The sequence below is a fragment of the Lachnellula hyalina genome (assembly GCF_007821495.1).
Source record: "Lachnellula hyalina strain CBS 185.66 chromosome Unknown contig00031, whole genome shotgun sequence".
NCBI classification, from domain to species: domain Eukaryota; kingdom Fungi; phylum Ascomycota; class Leotiomycetes; order Helotiales; family Lachnaceae; genus Lachnellula; species Lachnellula hyalina.
The window spans coordinates 52,893-68,077 of NW_022157145.1; the positions used below are offsets into that span (position 1 = coordinate 52,893).

The 15,185-nt window shown below is 48.1% G+C and overlaps 6 protein-coding genes across 6 annotated transcripts; 2 read left to right on the forward strand and 4 right to left on the reverse strand.

The window, feature by feature from the left end:
• Positions 1-283: 283 nt before the first annotated feature.
• On the reverse strand, positions 284-1,423 carry LHYA1_G002808 (uncharacterized protein; the record flags this gene model as incomplete). Its single annotated transcript, XM_031147782.1, has 1 exon — positions 284-1,423. One exon carries the CDS (start codon positions 1,421-1,423, stop codon positions 284-286), a length of 1,140 nt encoding a protein of 379 aa, XP_031007202.1.
• A 639-nt stretch (positions 1,424-2,062) lies between these two features.
• On the forward strand, positions 2,063-2,683 carry mrpl20 (54S ribosomal protein, mitochondrial; the record flags this gene model as incomplete). The annotated part of the gene is made up of 1 exon (XM_031147783.1): positions 2,063-2,683. The coding sequence occupies one exon, from the start codon at positions 2,063-2,065 to the stop codon at positions 2,681-2,683; it is 621 nt and encodes a 206-aa protein (XP_031007203.1).
• Positions 2,684-5,824: 3,141 nt separating this feature from the next.
• On the reverse strand, positions 5,825-6,637 carry LHYA1_G002810 (uncharacterized protein; the record flags this gene model as incomplete). The annotated part of the gene is made up of 3 exons (XM_031147784.1): positions 5,825-6,051; positions 6,177-6,327; positions 6,371-6,637. Coding segments are annotated over 3 exons (645 nt in total), but the record flags the coding sequence as incomplete, so codon positions are not given.
• A 745-nt stretch (positions 6,638-7,382) lies between these two features.
• LHYA1_G002811 (uncharacterized protein) lies at positions 7,383-8,697 on the reverse strand (the record flags this gene model as incomplete). The annotated part of the gene is made up of 3 exons (XM_031147785.1): positions 7,383-8,067; positions 8,148-8,423; positions 8,501-8,697. 3 exons carry the CDS (start codon positions 8,695-8,697, stop codon positions 7,383-7,385), a joined length of 1,158 nt encoding a protein of 385 aa, XP_031007224.1.
• Positions 8,698-9,608: 911 nt separating this feature from the next.
• On the forward strand, positions 9,609-11,228 carry LHYA1_G002812 (putative epoxide hydrolase; the record flags this gene model as incomplete). Its single annotated transcript, XM_031147786.1, has 5 exons — positions 9,609-9,962; positions 10,023-10,316; positions 10,476-10,587; positions 10,667-10,821; positions 10,884-11,228. 5 exons carry the CDS (start codon positions 9,609-9,611, stop codon positions 11,226-11,228), a joined length of 1,260 nt encoding a protein of 419 aa, XP_031007227.1.
• A 1,083-nt stretch (positions 11,229-12,311) lies between these two features.
• On the reverse strand, positions 12,312-14,357 carry ICL1 (Isocitrate lyase; the record flags this gene model as incomplete). The annotated part of the gene is made up of 5 exons (XM_031147787.1): positions 12,312-12,669; positions 12,834-13,389; positions 13,493-13,838; positions 13,913-14,068; positions 14,127-14,357. 5 exons carry the CDS (start codon positions 14,355-14,357, stop codon positions 12,312-12,314), a joined length of 1,647 nt encoding a protein of 548 aa, XP_031007226.1.
• Between the last annotated feature and the right edge of the window lie 828 nt (positions 14,358-15,185).

The following is a 15,185-nucleotide window of genomic DNA, read 5'->3' on the forward strand; positions in this document are numbered from 1 at the left end:
ATGGAAGTCGAACGTCCACCAGAAGCAGCATTATTTGTATCCTTCTGTCTGAAAATTTCAACTGCTCATCAATCACCGAGACATTCGCTATGAAGCTGAAGGAGACGAAAAAGCAAAACATCCCAGCCAACGCTCATAGCCACCCAAGGTTCAAATTGAGTCCCACAAAACCAGGCAGTCCATAAACTCCAATCCCAATTGAAACGAATCCAAAAGCACCCTGGATATAGAGCATTTCAACAAGTAAAATCAATCCCAGTTCCCCTGCATACGCTAAGCCGCTTTACTGGAAAGAAGTATCGGATAACCCATCAGGACTCGCTGGGCTGATGGGACTTCGAACACCACTGAGATCACCACTCCCTGTTCTTCGCAAAGCCTGCCTCATCGTTTCTATCGTCAGCTCGCCACCATTCGCAGGCACAGGCGCATGTGTAGAAACTGGGCTAGCAAAGCCTTTCAACCTCGGCGACATTTCAACCCCTTTCATGGACGCTGAATTGCTCGTTGGAGGCGAGGTGCCAAACCCTTGCGATGAGACGGGGGATCTAATAGGCGATGGGGATCTGTTGACTGCCCCAGACGACAGAGAGCTCAGCCCTGCAACATAGATTGAATCTCTGCTACCCGCGTGTTCCGCATGCTCAGACTGGACAATGTCCGAAAATGAGATGAAACTCAAGCGGCGGACGTCGGTGCTATCAAGAGCACCATAGTTAGACGCCGCATCGTCTTTATCTGGATGTGCAATCAAGTCATCTGCCCAGGTTCCACCGGTCGCTTCGCTGCTGCCTACTCCAGTCACAGTGACCGCTGCTGGCTGGTGAGACGAGTGCATAACGATTTCGACAGTGTCTGGGTCAAGTTTGTGGTTTGTAATGGCCTCCGAGGAGGCATCTAATACTGGAGGTATATGGTTTTCGGTTTGTATGTGCGATGGGATCGCGGGGGAATTGGGGGCGGGCAGAGCGCTCTCTTGTACATCGCGTTCGAATATTTGCGATCCAGCAGGTGAGCCTACTCGCGAGGAAGAAGAATACAGGTTTCTCTGCGGTGAACCAGGCGCTGGATAATGTTGGCTTGATCGGGAAGGGGATGTGCTCTGAAATGGAACTCTCCGGGCCACGGGAGCTGCAATTGGAGTCTTTGAATTTTCAGTGTTCGTATTTGGAGCACTTTCGGCCTTCTTCTTTCCTTTCTCTTCCTTCTTCTTGCCAAAGCCAAATAATCTTCGCTTCCCAGATTTTACCGTGGTTTCACCCGTATCAGGTTCAATGTCACTACTGTCTGTAGATGTGGACTTCGGGGTGCGCTTCGTCTCTTGGAACCCTTCGCCGAGTAGAGGCACTCTGGAGGTATTCGCTATTTGAGCTGCCGGAACTGGAGTATTGGGCTGCAAAGTGCTTGCTTCTGAAGCACTCATTTTGAAATTTTGACGATTCCGGACTACCGATGACTGTTGGGGCAGGAGAATAGATGATGAATGTACTTTAGAGAGCGCACGACGGGATATGCTATGTACAACGAGTCAGACGTGCTGTGGAATCCTCAATGTGTTCTTTGGTTGAGGCTATATGAGGATGTCTGTTATAGGATGCAGGCCTTACTAGGCTTGGTCCCAGCTGGCAGGCTGTAGGTATGCAACTTAATCTAGAGCACTACTTTAGGGAGTACTTACGCGTTCAGCTGATGTACTTCCGTATTTCCAAACAGGAGGAAGGTAATTAAAAGAACGAGGGCCCCCTACAGATCCATGGCAATTGAAGGCATCGCGTGCAACGAAGTGGTGGCGCAGAGGGATAATCCGTGAATAATATAACTGTAGGATTCAAAGGCATTGATCGAGGTTCGGCGACGGTCATGAGACCGGGAATTCGACGACGATGGAAGCCGCGGCCGCGACCGAGTCAGACACCCCTGAACACCCACACCCTTGGTTGTCATGCCTTACTAGTGAGGCCGAAATATGCAAAAAGTTATCTTACGGTACCTTAGGCTCGAGCTTGAGAGCTTAACATCGACGCGAGAAATCATAATTATACAACCTCACTCATAACCAACAATGGATGCCAGGCTAGTCAGGAGACCAGTAATTGACCTCTTATCAGGCCGAGGTCAATGCCTGATCTCTTTGAATGCCTCCTCCCAACGGCACCAGTCCTCCTTCCGCCGCACGAAGCAGCACCTGAACATCAAACCGGACTCCTCTTTCCTCATCTCGAATGATTCGCCCAAACAAGACCATATAATCTTCAATCCTCCCTCAGCATCTCCTTCTGTTCTCCACACACCTCTCAAATTCCTTCCAAAAGAAGACAAGCGACGGCAACTCCTCGCAGTCACTGCAGGAAAGCTCAATCCCACGCCATCACGACTACCACCTCCAGTAAGCCGCAAACCTAAGATACCACATCATCATTTGAGTGATGCCGATATTGCCGAGATTCAAAGACTGAAGAGGGACGAGCCGGAAAAGTGGAATAATCTGAGACTGTCGAGAAAGTTCAATTGCTCGTCGATGTTCATTAGTATTTGTCTCAGCCAATGCGGGTATGATGACACAGTGACCAGGGAGGCGGAGAAGGCGAGGCTGGCTGGTATGATGGACAGCTGGGGGCCGAGACGGAGGAAGGCTCACGAGGACAAGTTGAGGAGGATGGAGATTGCCTTGAGGGATGAGTAGGGGACCTGGGCCTGTCTGCTGCGGATAGGCTGTGGCTGAGCTCTGCGGTCATGTGGAATACCTGCAAGTTGGAAGCTGGAATTGGATGTTGTAGATGAGGAGATGTATTGGAGAAAGCCGGAGGTTGATTGTACAAAACAAATCCACAATGATTGCCTTTGATTTGTGGACAGGGGTATATTGCATATAGGCGGAGGCGTTGGAGATATGTGTAGGACTATGTATTTAAAAAGACACCCCGCATTCAAGCTGATTTCACAAACCGTGGTAGATTGGTTAACTTGAGTAAAACCAGCAAGTTTGCCCAAGTCGAAGCTGCAAGCAGTCTTGCTCAATTTCTCTGTTGCTTTGTGTTTGCTCTCTATCTTATTTTGATCAAGTGACTCACTAGTTGAGAAAGCAGAAGTTTCTGTGTGCAAACAGTTCAGATTTCAGTCGAGAGACCATCTATAAATGAATTATCCAAGGTCCTGAAATGGCCACGAGGACCAGTCCCTGATTGACCATCTCTCTCTTATGATATACAATTGCCGAACCATCTCCCGTCTTTTGGGGGGATCAACCGCGTCATATCACGGCAACCACCTCTCATACTCAACTCTGTCAATCAAGAGTCTAGATACGAGACCGAAAGCACTTACGCTTTGCTTAAGAAGACGAAGTATATGGCTAGTCCTTTGGCTTCCAGCGGGGAAGTTGATACAATCTACGTCCCAGATAATAGATTTTGCAGGTTATGTATGCAGTCATGGTGTAACCTCATCGCTTCCTTGCGAGCAGATGGTCAAAAGGGCTAGAAGCTGCTAATTGATTTGGACATGATTTATCCGGATGGAACCCTGCTAAAGGAGCAGGCTGATATTTTCTTGACCATGGACGAACTTGTCTTGGTATTAGGGAAGGGACGTACACAGCGTGAGAAAATAAATTACGGCTGGCAATATCCGCATTGGTAGTACCTCATGGGGACCGGGCACATATTCTGAGAAGCAAGAGATGACCAGCGAACTTGAAAATCTAGTCAAAGAGATGAAGATTGTTGCCGAAGAGGACCACGAAGGAAGAGTGCCAGTCATGAAGGTCATGGTACTCCCTCGAGAGTAAATAGGTAGAAGCTAAGATGATGCCTAGTGAGGTTCTACCGTAGTATCATGGTTGCTTGGTTCTTTTGAAGTGGGCAATTCTATTGGCGAATCAACACAGACTGGCCATGTGGAATGAGTTTAGGGGGAAGGATAATTGAACAACGATGAAGTATCACACTGCAGCCTTAAATAGTACAATGAAAATAAACATTCCTCGAAAATTCAGATTTCACTTTGAATTTTAGTGACATCATATTTTAATTCCATTTCCAAACCTACCTTATAGCATGTCTAAGTCCCTTGGTCGCTCTTCCCCTGAACAACCTCGCTTAGCTAGGCTTTCTCCGCAAAATCCTCGACACCATCTTCCGACTCTTCTCCTTCTTCACACAAGATCACATTACCAATAATCCATATCAAACATATCTACCCATCCCCACACTGAGTGCAAGCCTCACATCAATTCACCTTCCACTAGTCATCGTCTGTCGAAAACTGTACTTGTACACTGAGCATGGTAACTACCCTTTATCGAATCGCGAGGAACCTTCAGCGGCTGACCTTTTGAATTGTTCTAGAACATAGAGCTTAAGTGATTATCGGAAGTACAACCTTCAAGAATGCCTTCATTTTCGGCAGCAAGCCGCGATGTCCTTACGGCAGAAATTATTCCCAAAAGGAAAAGCGTACATGGCATGGTAAGCAGTCCTGGAGAGGTTTTCCTCATTTGCAAAGTAGCTAATTATGATACTCGCTCCAGAATCTCAGATCAAACCCTACGCCGGAAGCACCACCCCCACTCATCGACCAAGATCAGACGTTCAAGTTTTTTCCGATATTACCCCCAGAGATTCGGTGCATGATCTGGAGATTAGCTGAGCGTCCACGAATGTATGTATCCTGGTTTGCAATTTACCTCTGACTAAGAAAAGTCGAAAGCTATGCGTCCTCGCGCGGGACAGATCAAGCACTGCCAGTTTTCACAATTTCAAGATGAGCGAAGCATCATGAACAAGCTTTGTGCTGACTACTTGCCTTTCACTAGGATTTTGATTACTTCTGAAACTAAGTACAACACCTTACCTCACGCAGGCTGGTACCAAAAAAACATATCTGGTCCTTCGACGATCCTTGATAGGGTGAATTGGGAATCCCGTACGGAATGAAGAAAGATTACAGAACTTTCTGTGCTTCCAGTCGAATTTCTACAGGGCCAGTTGGTTGTAGCTTGTATCAGGAGGGTACTATAATGGTCAATCCCCGCCGAGACACCTTGTGCGCCGGAGGTATGCCTGGGTCTTGGCCAGACAGACAGAACTGTCTCTCGTTACTGAGTGGTCAGTCTTTCAGCAGGTTAGCTATATCAGAGCATTTACTACACTCTTCAAATCAGCAGCGGGATATTATCGAGTTCCTCAATCTCGATGAACTCATTATTGTGGTTGGAAGAGCAAAGACAACCACCCGGACAAGGACCATCGTGCCTCGTGGGGACTGGGATTCATACCCAGTTCGCGATAAGATGAAGGAACTTTTTGACGGATTACAGTAGAACTGGAGATCTTTCACCTCGGGCTGGTGGGGACGAAGCTGCTCTATCGACGGTATAGAAGAAGAGCGCTGCAGGTTGGCAGACTCATATACGCATTGAAGAAAGCAGTAAAGGCGACGAAAGGCAAGAAGATGCCGGTAGTCAAGCTCATGGTCTTTTGCGAAAAGGACTTGAAACGTGGACCTCAGAGGGTACTCCGCTAGAATACGATGATGTAGTTCAGACTGTAAGGAAGTGGGCGTGGTTGTTGTGGGCAAATACTATACTCGTTGCTGGGATCAAAGCTGGAAGTTAGAGCACGGAGCGAGGAGCGAGGACTTGTAAGCAAGTATTCGTTGATAGAATCTTTCAATAGTAGCGTTATTAAACACTCATATTAGCCACTTTTCCTCGCAGGCCTATGCATTACCGCTACTCAATCACTCAATCAGCAAGATCTCCATCTCCGCGTCAAAGCAAACCAAATCTCAAAAAACGTAAAAGTAATATCAAATAAAACTCACAATGCCTCGCAACGCTCATCCCCTCACCCCCCTCATACTCTTCCAACTTCAAATCCTTGGCAGCAACCTCCTCAAATCCAAACCTCTTATACAGCTCCTCCCCCTCCGGCGAAGCACCTAGCACGCACTGCAGGCCCAAGGCATCGACTTCCTTTAGTCCTTCTGTGAGGAGCAAGCTACCGATACCGCGGCGCTGGTGGGCTGGTGAGATGACGAGGACGTAGAGTTCTGGGTTTGTCAGATTTGGTTTCTACGCTTCGCGTGTATGGGGGCGCTTTTGTTGTTCTGTTTGGGATGGGTTGATGAGACTTGGGATTGGAATTGGACATGGAAGTGAAGAAAGGAAGATTTACTAGCATAATCCCTCCCTGCACAACTCTTCAGCATCTCCTCATCAGCCCACACCAGCGTATCCTCGCAAAACCTCACATTAGCTCCGATTCCCCAGCTATTCTTCTCCTCGGCATTCCCCTCCACTTCAACATCCACATCCTCACCACCCTTCTGATTCCCATCCCCAGATCCTTCCCCCCTCTACTCTACTGACCCCCCAGGCTGCAAACCCCACCACTTCCTCCTTACTAACAGCCTTAACATACCTCCATCTCCTTTTGCCCACATCCTCCTCCCCATCCATCCCCTTTTCAAAACCCCTAGCTCGCGCCAAAATACTCTCTTCAGAACCACGGCGTGGACCATATGCCAGGGCGCTGAATGCGTCGTCCTGGAAAACGTGGTTTTCGAGACGGGACAGGATGAGCGGGTCGTGGGGTTGGGTTGCGAGGTGCAGGGAGATAGAAGAGGACGGTGGCATTGTTGTATTGATTTTGTGTTGTGAGAATAGGAGTGGGGGTGATTGGTTTTGATGGGTTGATGAGGATTAAGTTATTGGGGCAAGTATATGTATATATTTTGTTATGATGTGATAAGAGATAGCGAAAGAAACACTTGCTTTATTTATTTATTTACGTTATCTACTTGTCGCTTAATCAAGAGTTGGTGTGTATAAAATTGAATTAAATTGGCTTGGAGTTCAGCTGAAGCAGGAAGAATTTAGTGATATTTTTGTGATGCATGGCTTGATACTGTATGTACTGCGGCCGAGTGAGTCATTGCCGAATGTTGTGTTTTACAGTCCAGTATAGTACAAGCTGCTTTCAAACTTCAGAGGCGCTTCGTTACCAGTTAAGTATGCATTCCGGTGAGATTGTTTAGGAAGGTAGGTAGGTAACATGTGGAGGCATTGTCCTCCGTGATATTGTACAAGCCGTAAAAGGGATTTGAGCTGAGGGTATCTCTTTAGACGTTCTTAAAAAGGCATACCTAGAAAAGACAAATGTCCTACTCAGGAACGTGGAAAGATCAAAGACAAGAAATCATGACATTTCCATCCCAACCAGTATCGCGGCATGCAAAACAAGCATCTTCTGAGAAATTGTTTCACTGCTTGAGTTTCCTGCAATATGTACTAATCAAATCATGCCTCACCAACCTTTGCTTATCGATATGCGTTATTGCCTCCCAATGCATCCCAAATCTCTCATAACGATCATAACTCATCAAACAACATCCTTAACGCCCGGAATGACCCTCCAACACCACCCACACCAACTCCTCGCCCTGCCTTCAACCTCCCTTACCAAAAACTTCCCCTGTGCTTTCTCATCCCCTAACTCCGGCACACAAGCTCCCACCTTCACCATCCTAACCAACTTTTTCTTCACCACGCCTCCAATTCCCTCAATCTCATGTCTAGCATACCCAGGTCCCATCGAACTGCCTGGACTTGACGATGGACTCGCAGCTCGACTATTGCTATCGATTTCCCTGGCGTCCGCAGCATCGCAGTCGATTTCTTGCTCTACTTCACGAGCAGCAACACAGTCACCTCCACGACCGCATGGAACACCTCGGTCTCCTTCCCCAATGCCAACGCCGAGACCTCCGAGTGAAGGTAGGTAGCGCGTACGCCATTTCCAGATGCTTTCGTATTCTGAGTCGACGCTTCGCAAGCTTCGGCCGCAGGGTTGGCAGAGCCAGACGACGTCCGTAGCACATCCGCAGACGGTGCGGTGGAGGTTGTCGCCACTTAGTGGTGCGGTTGCCGAAGAAGTGTGCTCATGTTCGGATGATTGCTCGACGAGGTAACCCAGTGGAACTCGAGAGCATGCTGTGCAGATGCGGCGGTGACGATAGCGGAGGAGAACAGGGGCTGGGGTTTGATCGTGCAGTTCTATTGCACAACTGTTAGTATTCATTGATATTTTCATGTATCAAAATATATGATGTATGCGTAGCGTACTCGACAAATAACTTCCCCACACCTTCTGCAACCCCCCACTAGATCCCGAGCACATTGTCCAACCTTGCCTGTCCCAGCACGGTTTCTTCCTTCTTCGACGAAGTACCAATCTGAAGACCTGGCACGGTATCGAAGAGTGCGCTCGGGATCTGATTGTATGCGCTCATTTGAGCATCGAAGGGTTGTGTTGAGGAGCTGCGTGCGGAATTGGAGGAGGTTGGCGCGAACTTGGCGGCAGGTGAGGGAGAGGGCATCGAGGGTGTTGAGGTCGAGGTGGGATGCTATTGAAATGACGACTCTGTAGGAAGCATATATAAGTCCAGTGTACATAATAGGATTCGAACGCCAGATCTATTCTGTGATTAATAGACTTACGGATAGCATCCCAATGCTTCCGTAGAAGCATTCCTATTCGGATTGTCCCTCTTCTCCTCATTCGCATTTTCCACCACCTCCTCCTTATCTTTCTCCTTCTCGCTCACAACATTCCCAAGGCCAAAACGCTTAACATCCCAATGACCACCTACCTCTGGCGGCTCGGTCTCATCGTCCAGATCGACAAAGACGACCATGATCGAAACACAATGGCCAATAATCAAAGTCAGAAAGTAAAAGTAACCGAAGGGTATTCGCGAAGTGTCCCATTAGATTCTAAGCTGCAGTGCAGCGCGAGAAGTGGAAGTGAAGAGAGCGAATGTGTGCAATGATATACTTGTACAGATACAGAAGTTATACAAGTACTCGAATGATGGGAAGGAGGCGTGGGCGTAGGGCGTGGGGCGTGATTGAGTGCCGTACCCCACTAAAGCGGGGTGAAACGTGCATGACGAGTGCTGATTGGATGGATGAATTGATGTGCTGGTTTTGAGGTGCGACATGATAACTTACAGTATTTATGGATTTATATGCCTCATATTGGATGTACTGTATTTGATGCTTCTATCGTATTTTATGTCTGTTTTAGAGATTGGTGCTGTTAGACACGACTTAAGCATAGAGTATAAGTCTGATTCATTACGTTTCAATAACTTTCAATCTGTATAGCCAAATAGTACACCTTGATATAAAAGCGGGTCCTATATAAAGTATTCAGCTAACGTATTCTGTTGTATTGTAATTTTTTGCTTACTTCACCAGCTCCATATTTGCCCATTTACTCCGCCTCCAATAATATACCCTTATATTTTGCTATACGAGCCAAAGAATTGCTCCGCCTCCGATCTCATGATAAATTGGTCCGAATATCTTGTACCCGATATTGTACCCAATAATGTGGGACGACAAAGAAACTGCCGTTTCTGTGTAGCATCACAAAGCTATAGAAGGTGAATGTAGGTATATATAGTTGCTCCTTGCATCTATTGTTTCCGTCCTTCCCCCTTTCCTTCTTCCATCCACCCTTCCTTCCTGTTTGTTACATGAAGCTATTCCCTTGTGCTCTTACACTCTATCTCTATCTCTGTTTCCATCTAACCCCTCCAAAATGTCTCTCCCAACGCCAATGCCCTTCAAAATCAACATCTCTGAATCTCTTCTCTCATTCATAAGCCATCGTGTATCAACTGCTCGGATCCCCTCCGGCTTCGACCATCTTCCAGGCGAAGAATGGGCCTACGGGCCACCTCCATCAGTCATGGCCCATCTGAAAGAATACTGGACGAATACGTACGATTGGCGTGCAGTAGAAGCGCGAATCAATGGCCATTTGACCATGTTCACGTTACCCATCAAGGAAGGGAGTGATGAGATTGAGATGCATTTTGTGCATCATAGGTCGGAAAGAGAGGGTGCCATTCCCTTGCTTTTTCAACATGGATGGCCGGGTAGTTTTCTCGAGGTTGGTTTTACTAAATCCACCAATGGTTCCATATGAGAGAGCTTTGCTACAACTAAACAGGTCGACAAAATTATCGATCTGCTTACCACACCCTCGGACCCAACGGCTCAAGCATACCATGTGGTAGCCCCATCCATCCCAGGCTTCACCTTCTCTTCTGCTCCCAAATCACCCGGTTTCAATCTCAAGAATATGGCATCTATAAACAACAACCTCATGCACTCCCTTGGCTACTTTAAGTATATGGTCCAAGGAGGTGATTGGGGTTCCATGATTGCTCGTGTCATGGTCAATGATTATCCGGAGAGCTGTATAGCTATTCATGTCAACATGCTTCTTGCTTCGCCTCCGGTCGTAAGGATAGCTGGCTCTTTGATTTTACCCTACCCCCTTCTGTTATGTTTCGTCTCATGTGCTCTACATCCTCCTATAAATTCCTCAAAGTGGAAACATAAGCTACTTCTACTCCTGAAATTGTCTTGAATAAGAAATAACTGACTCCCCGTGATCTAGTGGTATAAGCAGCCTTTGAGTTGGTTGCAATTTCTAACTTGGGCTACTTGGACTGCTGGGAATGAGAATGGAATGTTGGGAAGGGCAATGTGGTGGATGAAAAAAGAGGGCGGTATGTTTTTTCTTTTCCATCTCCATTTCCTTTACTGCATGTACTGTAATCTTGTAACGAGAGGCTTACCAATACGAAGGCTACATGGAGATTCAAGGCACAAAACCTCAAACTATCTCCTACGCCCTTGCCGACTCACCATTCGGAATGTTGGCATGGATCAGAGATAAATTGGAACATTTGATAGACGACGATTTCACCTTTGATGATGAGACTGCCATCACATGGGCAATGGTGCAACCCACCCCCGCCCTCTTTTCCTTTCTCCCCAAAACACACATCTAACCTCGACTCAGCTCTATATAATCCCCCAAAACTCTGCCCACGCACATATCTACACCAACTTCAAAGGTGAAAAGCAATCAGAGCTTCACACCTACCTGCTCAGCAAAAAGATCCCCTCAAACGTTGACTTTGGCGTCTCGATTTTCCCGAAAGAAGTATCCAACGTCCCCCGCTTCTGGGCCGAAGCTTGTCTAGGTAAAAAAATTGTTTTCTGGAAAGAGCATGCGAAGGGTGGGCATTTCCCTGCTGTAGAACGCCCAGAGGTGTTGGTGGAGGATGTAAGGGCGTTTACCAAGGCTGTGGAGAAGGGAAGGATGGCAGAGTTGAGGAGTGTGGGGAAGCTAAACAGGTCGTGAGAGACTTGCGGGGTATCGATGCATGCAAAAAGACTGTGAGTAGTGAGTGGCTGCTGCGATTCGGTCTTAGCAGCTGCTTCTGATATAGCAACCAAAAATCTTACCATCCCATTTCGCTCTGTTCCCTCAACAAAGCCACGTTCAAACTTATATTTGCGTATAAATGCCTTCCAGCTCCCAACGCCCTTCCTACCGTTTTCTCTTCACGGCTGAGGCTGCAGATCGAATCAACGCTAAAGCAAACGAAAGACAATTATTATACTTTTAACTGCATGTGCGCGTACAATAATCCCGGTAGCAAAGTACTACACGCGATAAGTCGAACCAACTAACGACTTCCGTTTCAGCCTGATATAAATGCATCCTTCTCCGTGGTCCGTGGATGCCAGGAAGTGTTACACTGCATAGCCCCTATACACAACATTTGAATTGAAACCTGTTTCCGTAACACTTTCACTCCAACACCATCTCCTTTAGAATATCTTTCACGTGTGAATTACAAGATGTAGTTTTGTTCAGTCGTCTTTTCAACCGCGCAATGACGAAGAGGGATTCACCCTTCATTGTACCTGCTACATGCCATGCTGAATATAGTGAGTAAGACCCGTTTCTAATAAGCTTGCCTCTCAACCAAGCGCGGTCTTTGCTGGGTCATTGAGCTATGATGTAATGGGCTGGCTTATTCAAGGTCGATGAGTACTTGGGGGTTGGGGTAAATGGTCTTGTCTATTGTTCGTTCCCTAGATGAGAAAGAAGGGAAAAGAGAAGGGGGCGTAGTCGGATGGCGGGGTTGCGGAGGTGAGGAGGTGAGGAAAAGAAGGATTGGAGTTGTGTGTGATACTGAGAAAAGGGATACGAGGATGGAATGTTAAGGTAGTCAGGATTATAAAGGGAATAAATGGCAGCTATATAGATGGGCATGGGGAGGGCACGTCAATAGTGAAAAAGCTAAGGACACAAGCGCCATGCAAAGGAGGGAGAGCTCTCTAAATTCACGTCGAACCAGGTTTCAAAAATCCGAAAACTTGTTATCCAAAAAACCGAACAATATGCCTTTCATTCCCCCCCTCTTCTCCCACCAATCTAATGAAACTGATCCTCCGTAACCCCCTTCCCCATCGCACTCGTACTGCTAACACCCCCCTGCACCATCTTCAACAGCTCATCCACATAGTTCGCCCCACTCCACTTCTGATGCTTGACCACATCGACGCCTCCCTCCATCTCCGGCTCCTGCACCAACTCGCCGTACGCGCGCATTCCCTGTTTGCTGTACGCTTTGGCGAACTGGTCCGAGATGAGCGCCGTGGTGTGGAGACCGGCCAGGGTGATGAATTGCCAGCAGTAGCCGAGGGAAGAGAGGCGCGCAATGTACGTTTCTTGCTCCGCGCGCGGCATGGCGGATTTCCAGTTGAAGGAGGGGGATAGGTTGTAGGCTAGTCTGGAGGGGAGGGGGTGGTTAGTGAGGGGTTTGGGATTGTGGGGGGTGTAGAAGTGTGAAGCGTGAAGTGAAGAGTGAAAAGTGAAAAAGAGGGAACAGGGGTTGGGAGAGGGGTAAGAAGGAAAAGGGGTTGACAAGCGAGGGCAAGGGAAAGGAAAACATACTTCTGATCCGGCCACACGGCATGCACACCCTTAGCAAACTGCTCCGCCTGCTTGAAATCCGGCAGCTTACTCTCCATCCAGATCGCATCCGCATAAGGCCCATACGCCACGGCGCGGTTAATCGCACACTGGCACCCGCCCTGCAGCCTATAGTACCCCTCTCTCGTGCGCGGACTATCCCAATCCCAATGGATATCGCTACCCAAGATCCCCCTCGCGATAGCTCTAGCTTCCGTATTGCTCTTGCCCTTGACGGCTTCCAAAAACTTGGCCGAGATTTCTTTCTTGTTGGCGTGCACGGAGCTGGCGGCGATGGCGTCGAGCACGGCGTCGTTGAAGAGTCTTAGCCCGGCTTGGGCGGTCCAGGCGTCTTCGATGGCTTGCAGTTCTGGCCCGGTCTTGGAGGCACGCTCGCCGGCTATCATGAGGTCGTTTAGCGGGGCTAGTCTGGGGTTCGTGGAGCCGAGGATGTAGGCGTGGTCGCGCGGGTCGATGGTTGTGGTGATGAGGGTTGCGGCTTCGGCGTCGGTGCGGGCGATTGCTAGGAGGTCGGTTCCTGTGGGTTGTTAGTATGCTTCTGGGGTGGTATATGTATGGGGGGAGAGATAGAAAGAGAGAAAGGCAGAAAGGAAAGGGAAGGGAAGGAAAGGGAAAAGTACCCATGATATCAGCCTGTGCACGAATAGCAACCAAACGATTGATATGCTCCGAGATAGGCACCAAGACCTTCCCAGCCATATGTCCACACTTCTTCGTCCCCGGTGCCTGGTCCTCGATATGGATACCCGCAGCCCCCTTTTCGATAAACAGCTTCGTGAGCTTCATAACCGCAGTCAAGCCGCCGTGGCCCGTATCCGCGTCTGCGATGATGGGGCGCAGGTAATCGATGTTGGCTAGCTTGGCGCGCTCGGCTTTGGACTTGGTCATGACGCGCTCTTCTCGCTGCTTGCGGTCGTGGAAGAGTTGCGCCATGAAGAGGTGGTTGACTTTATTTGGGACGGTGGTCTGGAGGGGAAGGAAGGTTAGTTGGTTGGCTTATTGGTGTTGGTATTGAGGGACCAAGGAAGGGAGGAGCTTACGTATGGATAATCTGCCAAATCTGGACCAGGTTCATCTGAAGCAGAGGCAGTAGAGGATGATTGCCAGCCGGAAACATAGACGGTATCGAGGTATTTCGCCATCTGAGTCAACATGGTAGGCTCGAGACATCCATAAGTGTAACTCGCATCTCCATTCTACATAGAAATTAGCATGCCATCATCACAACCTTTCCAGTTTTTGCAAATAACATACCTTGAATCTCTCCTCCAGGATATTCCACAACTTCTTCGATTGAACATTGCTCGGATACTCGATCTTGAGATTCCCCCTCTTGGCCACAATCTGCTCAGCCGTAAACGGCCTCTTCGTATATCTCCATCTCGAATCATTCCACCACTGCTTCACAGCCGCCACTTCTTCCACGAAAATCTTCTCTTCGGTCTCTGGGTTGACACCCGGGTTATTCATAGGGTATTTCGCCATGATGTATGTGGTACGAAAGGTCGAGTTTGCTATGACACTGGTCTTTGTGCTCTTCTTTGCTTGTTTCTTCCTTCACTTGTGTACTATTCTGCCACAAGAACAACCGGAGTAAAATAACAATGAATTCAGATGAAAGTGAAAAGGCAGATTCAAAATGGGAATACTGTATGTAGTAGTAAAAAAGAATATGACTCGAAACCCCACCTCAAAGGCAAAGCAGCTCTTACTTGTACACAAACCCAAAGCAAACCGGAGCAGGTCGGACTAGCGGGCATTCCTCTCATTGGACGCAACGGCAACAGCTGGCTCATTCATCCTCGGAACATGACATCCATAGGTACAGTTAACCGTACGGTACGGCCTGCGTGCCCAAGGTGCTCAAGGTGTAGGTCTCGATGCACTAGCGCGCTCATGAGAAACCGGGGCAAAGGGACAGCACTCTTGTATTGCCGTGATTGGTCACCCTACACACACGACCCCACAATCTCCAGATTTCCATTTTCATCTCATCATAGGATACTAATATACGGAATATATTACAATATACTAATACCCCTCCAACATTCCATCTCATACCTACCCACCGTCGACTCTACTATATCCTCTCTACCAATCACATCACCAACGTTCTAAAACTTCAAATCCGCTCTTGACTGACATGTGGAATACGACATGCAATACAAACATGTGAAGACATCTATCTTGAAGCTACTGAAACAGAAACAGAGAGCATGGCTTTCTTTGCATGTGAAGTCCAAAGCCCTCCCACCGAGCTGGACCTTGCATGATCATCCATCATGATGCCATGCAGTTGCTTGCCTTTGCCTG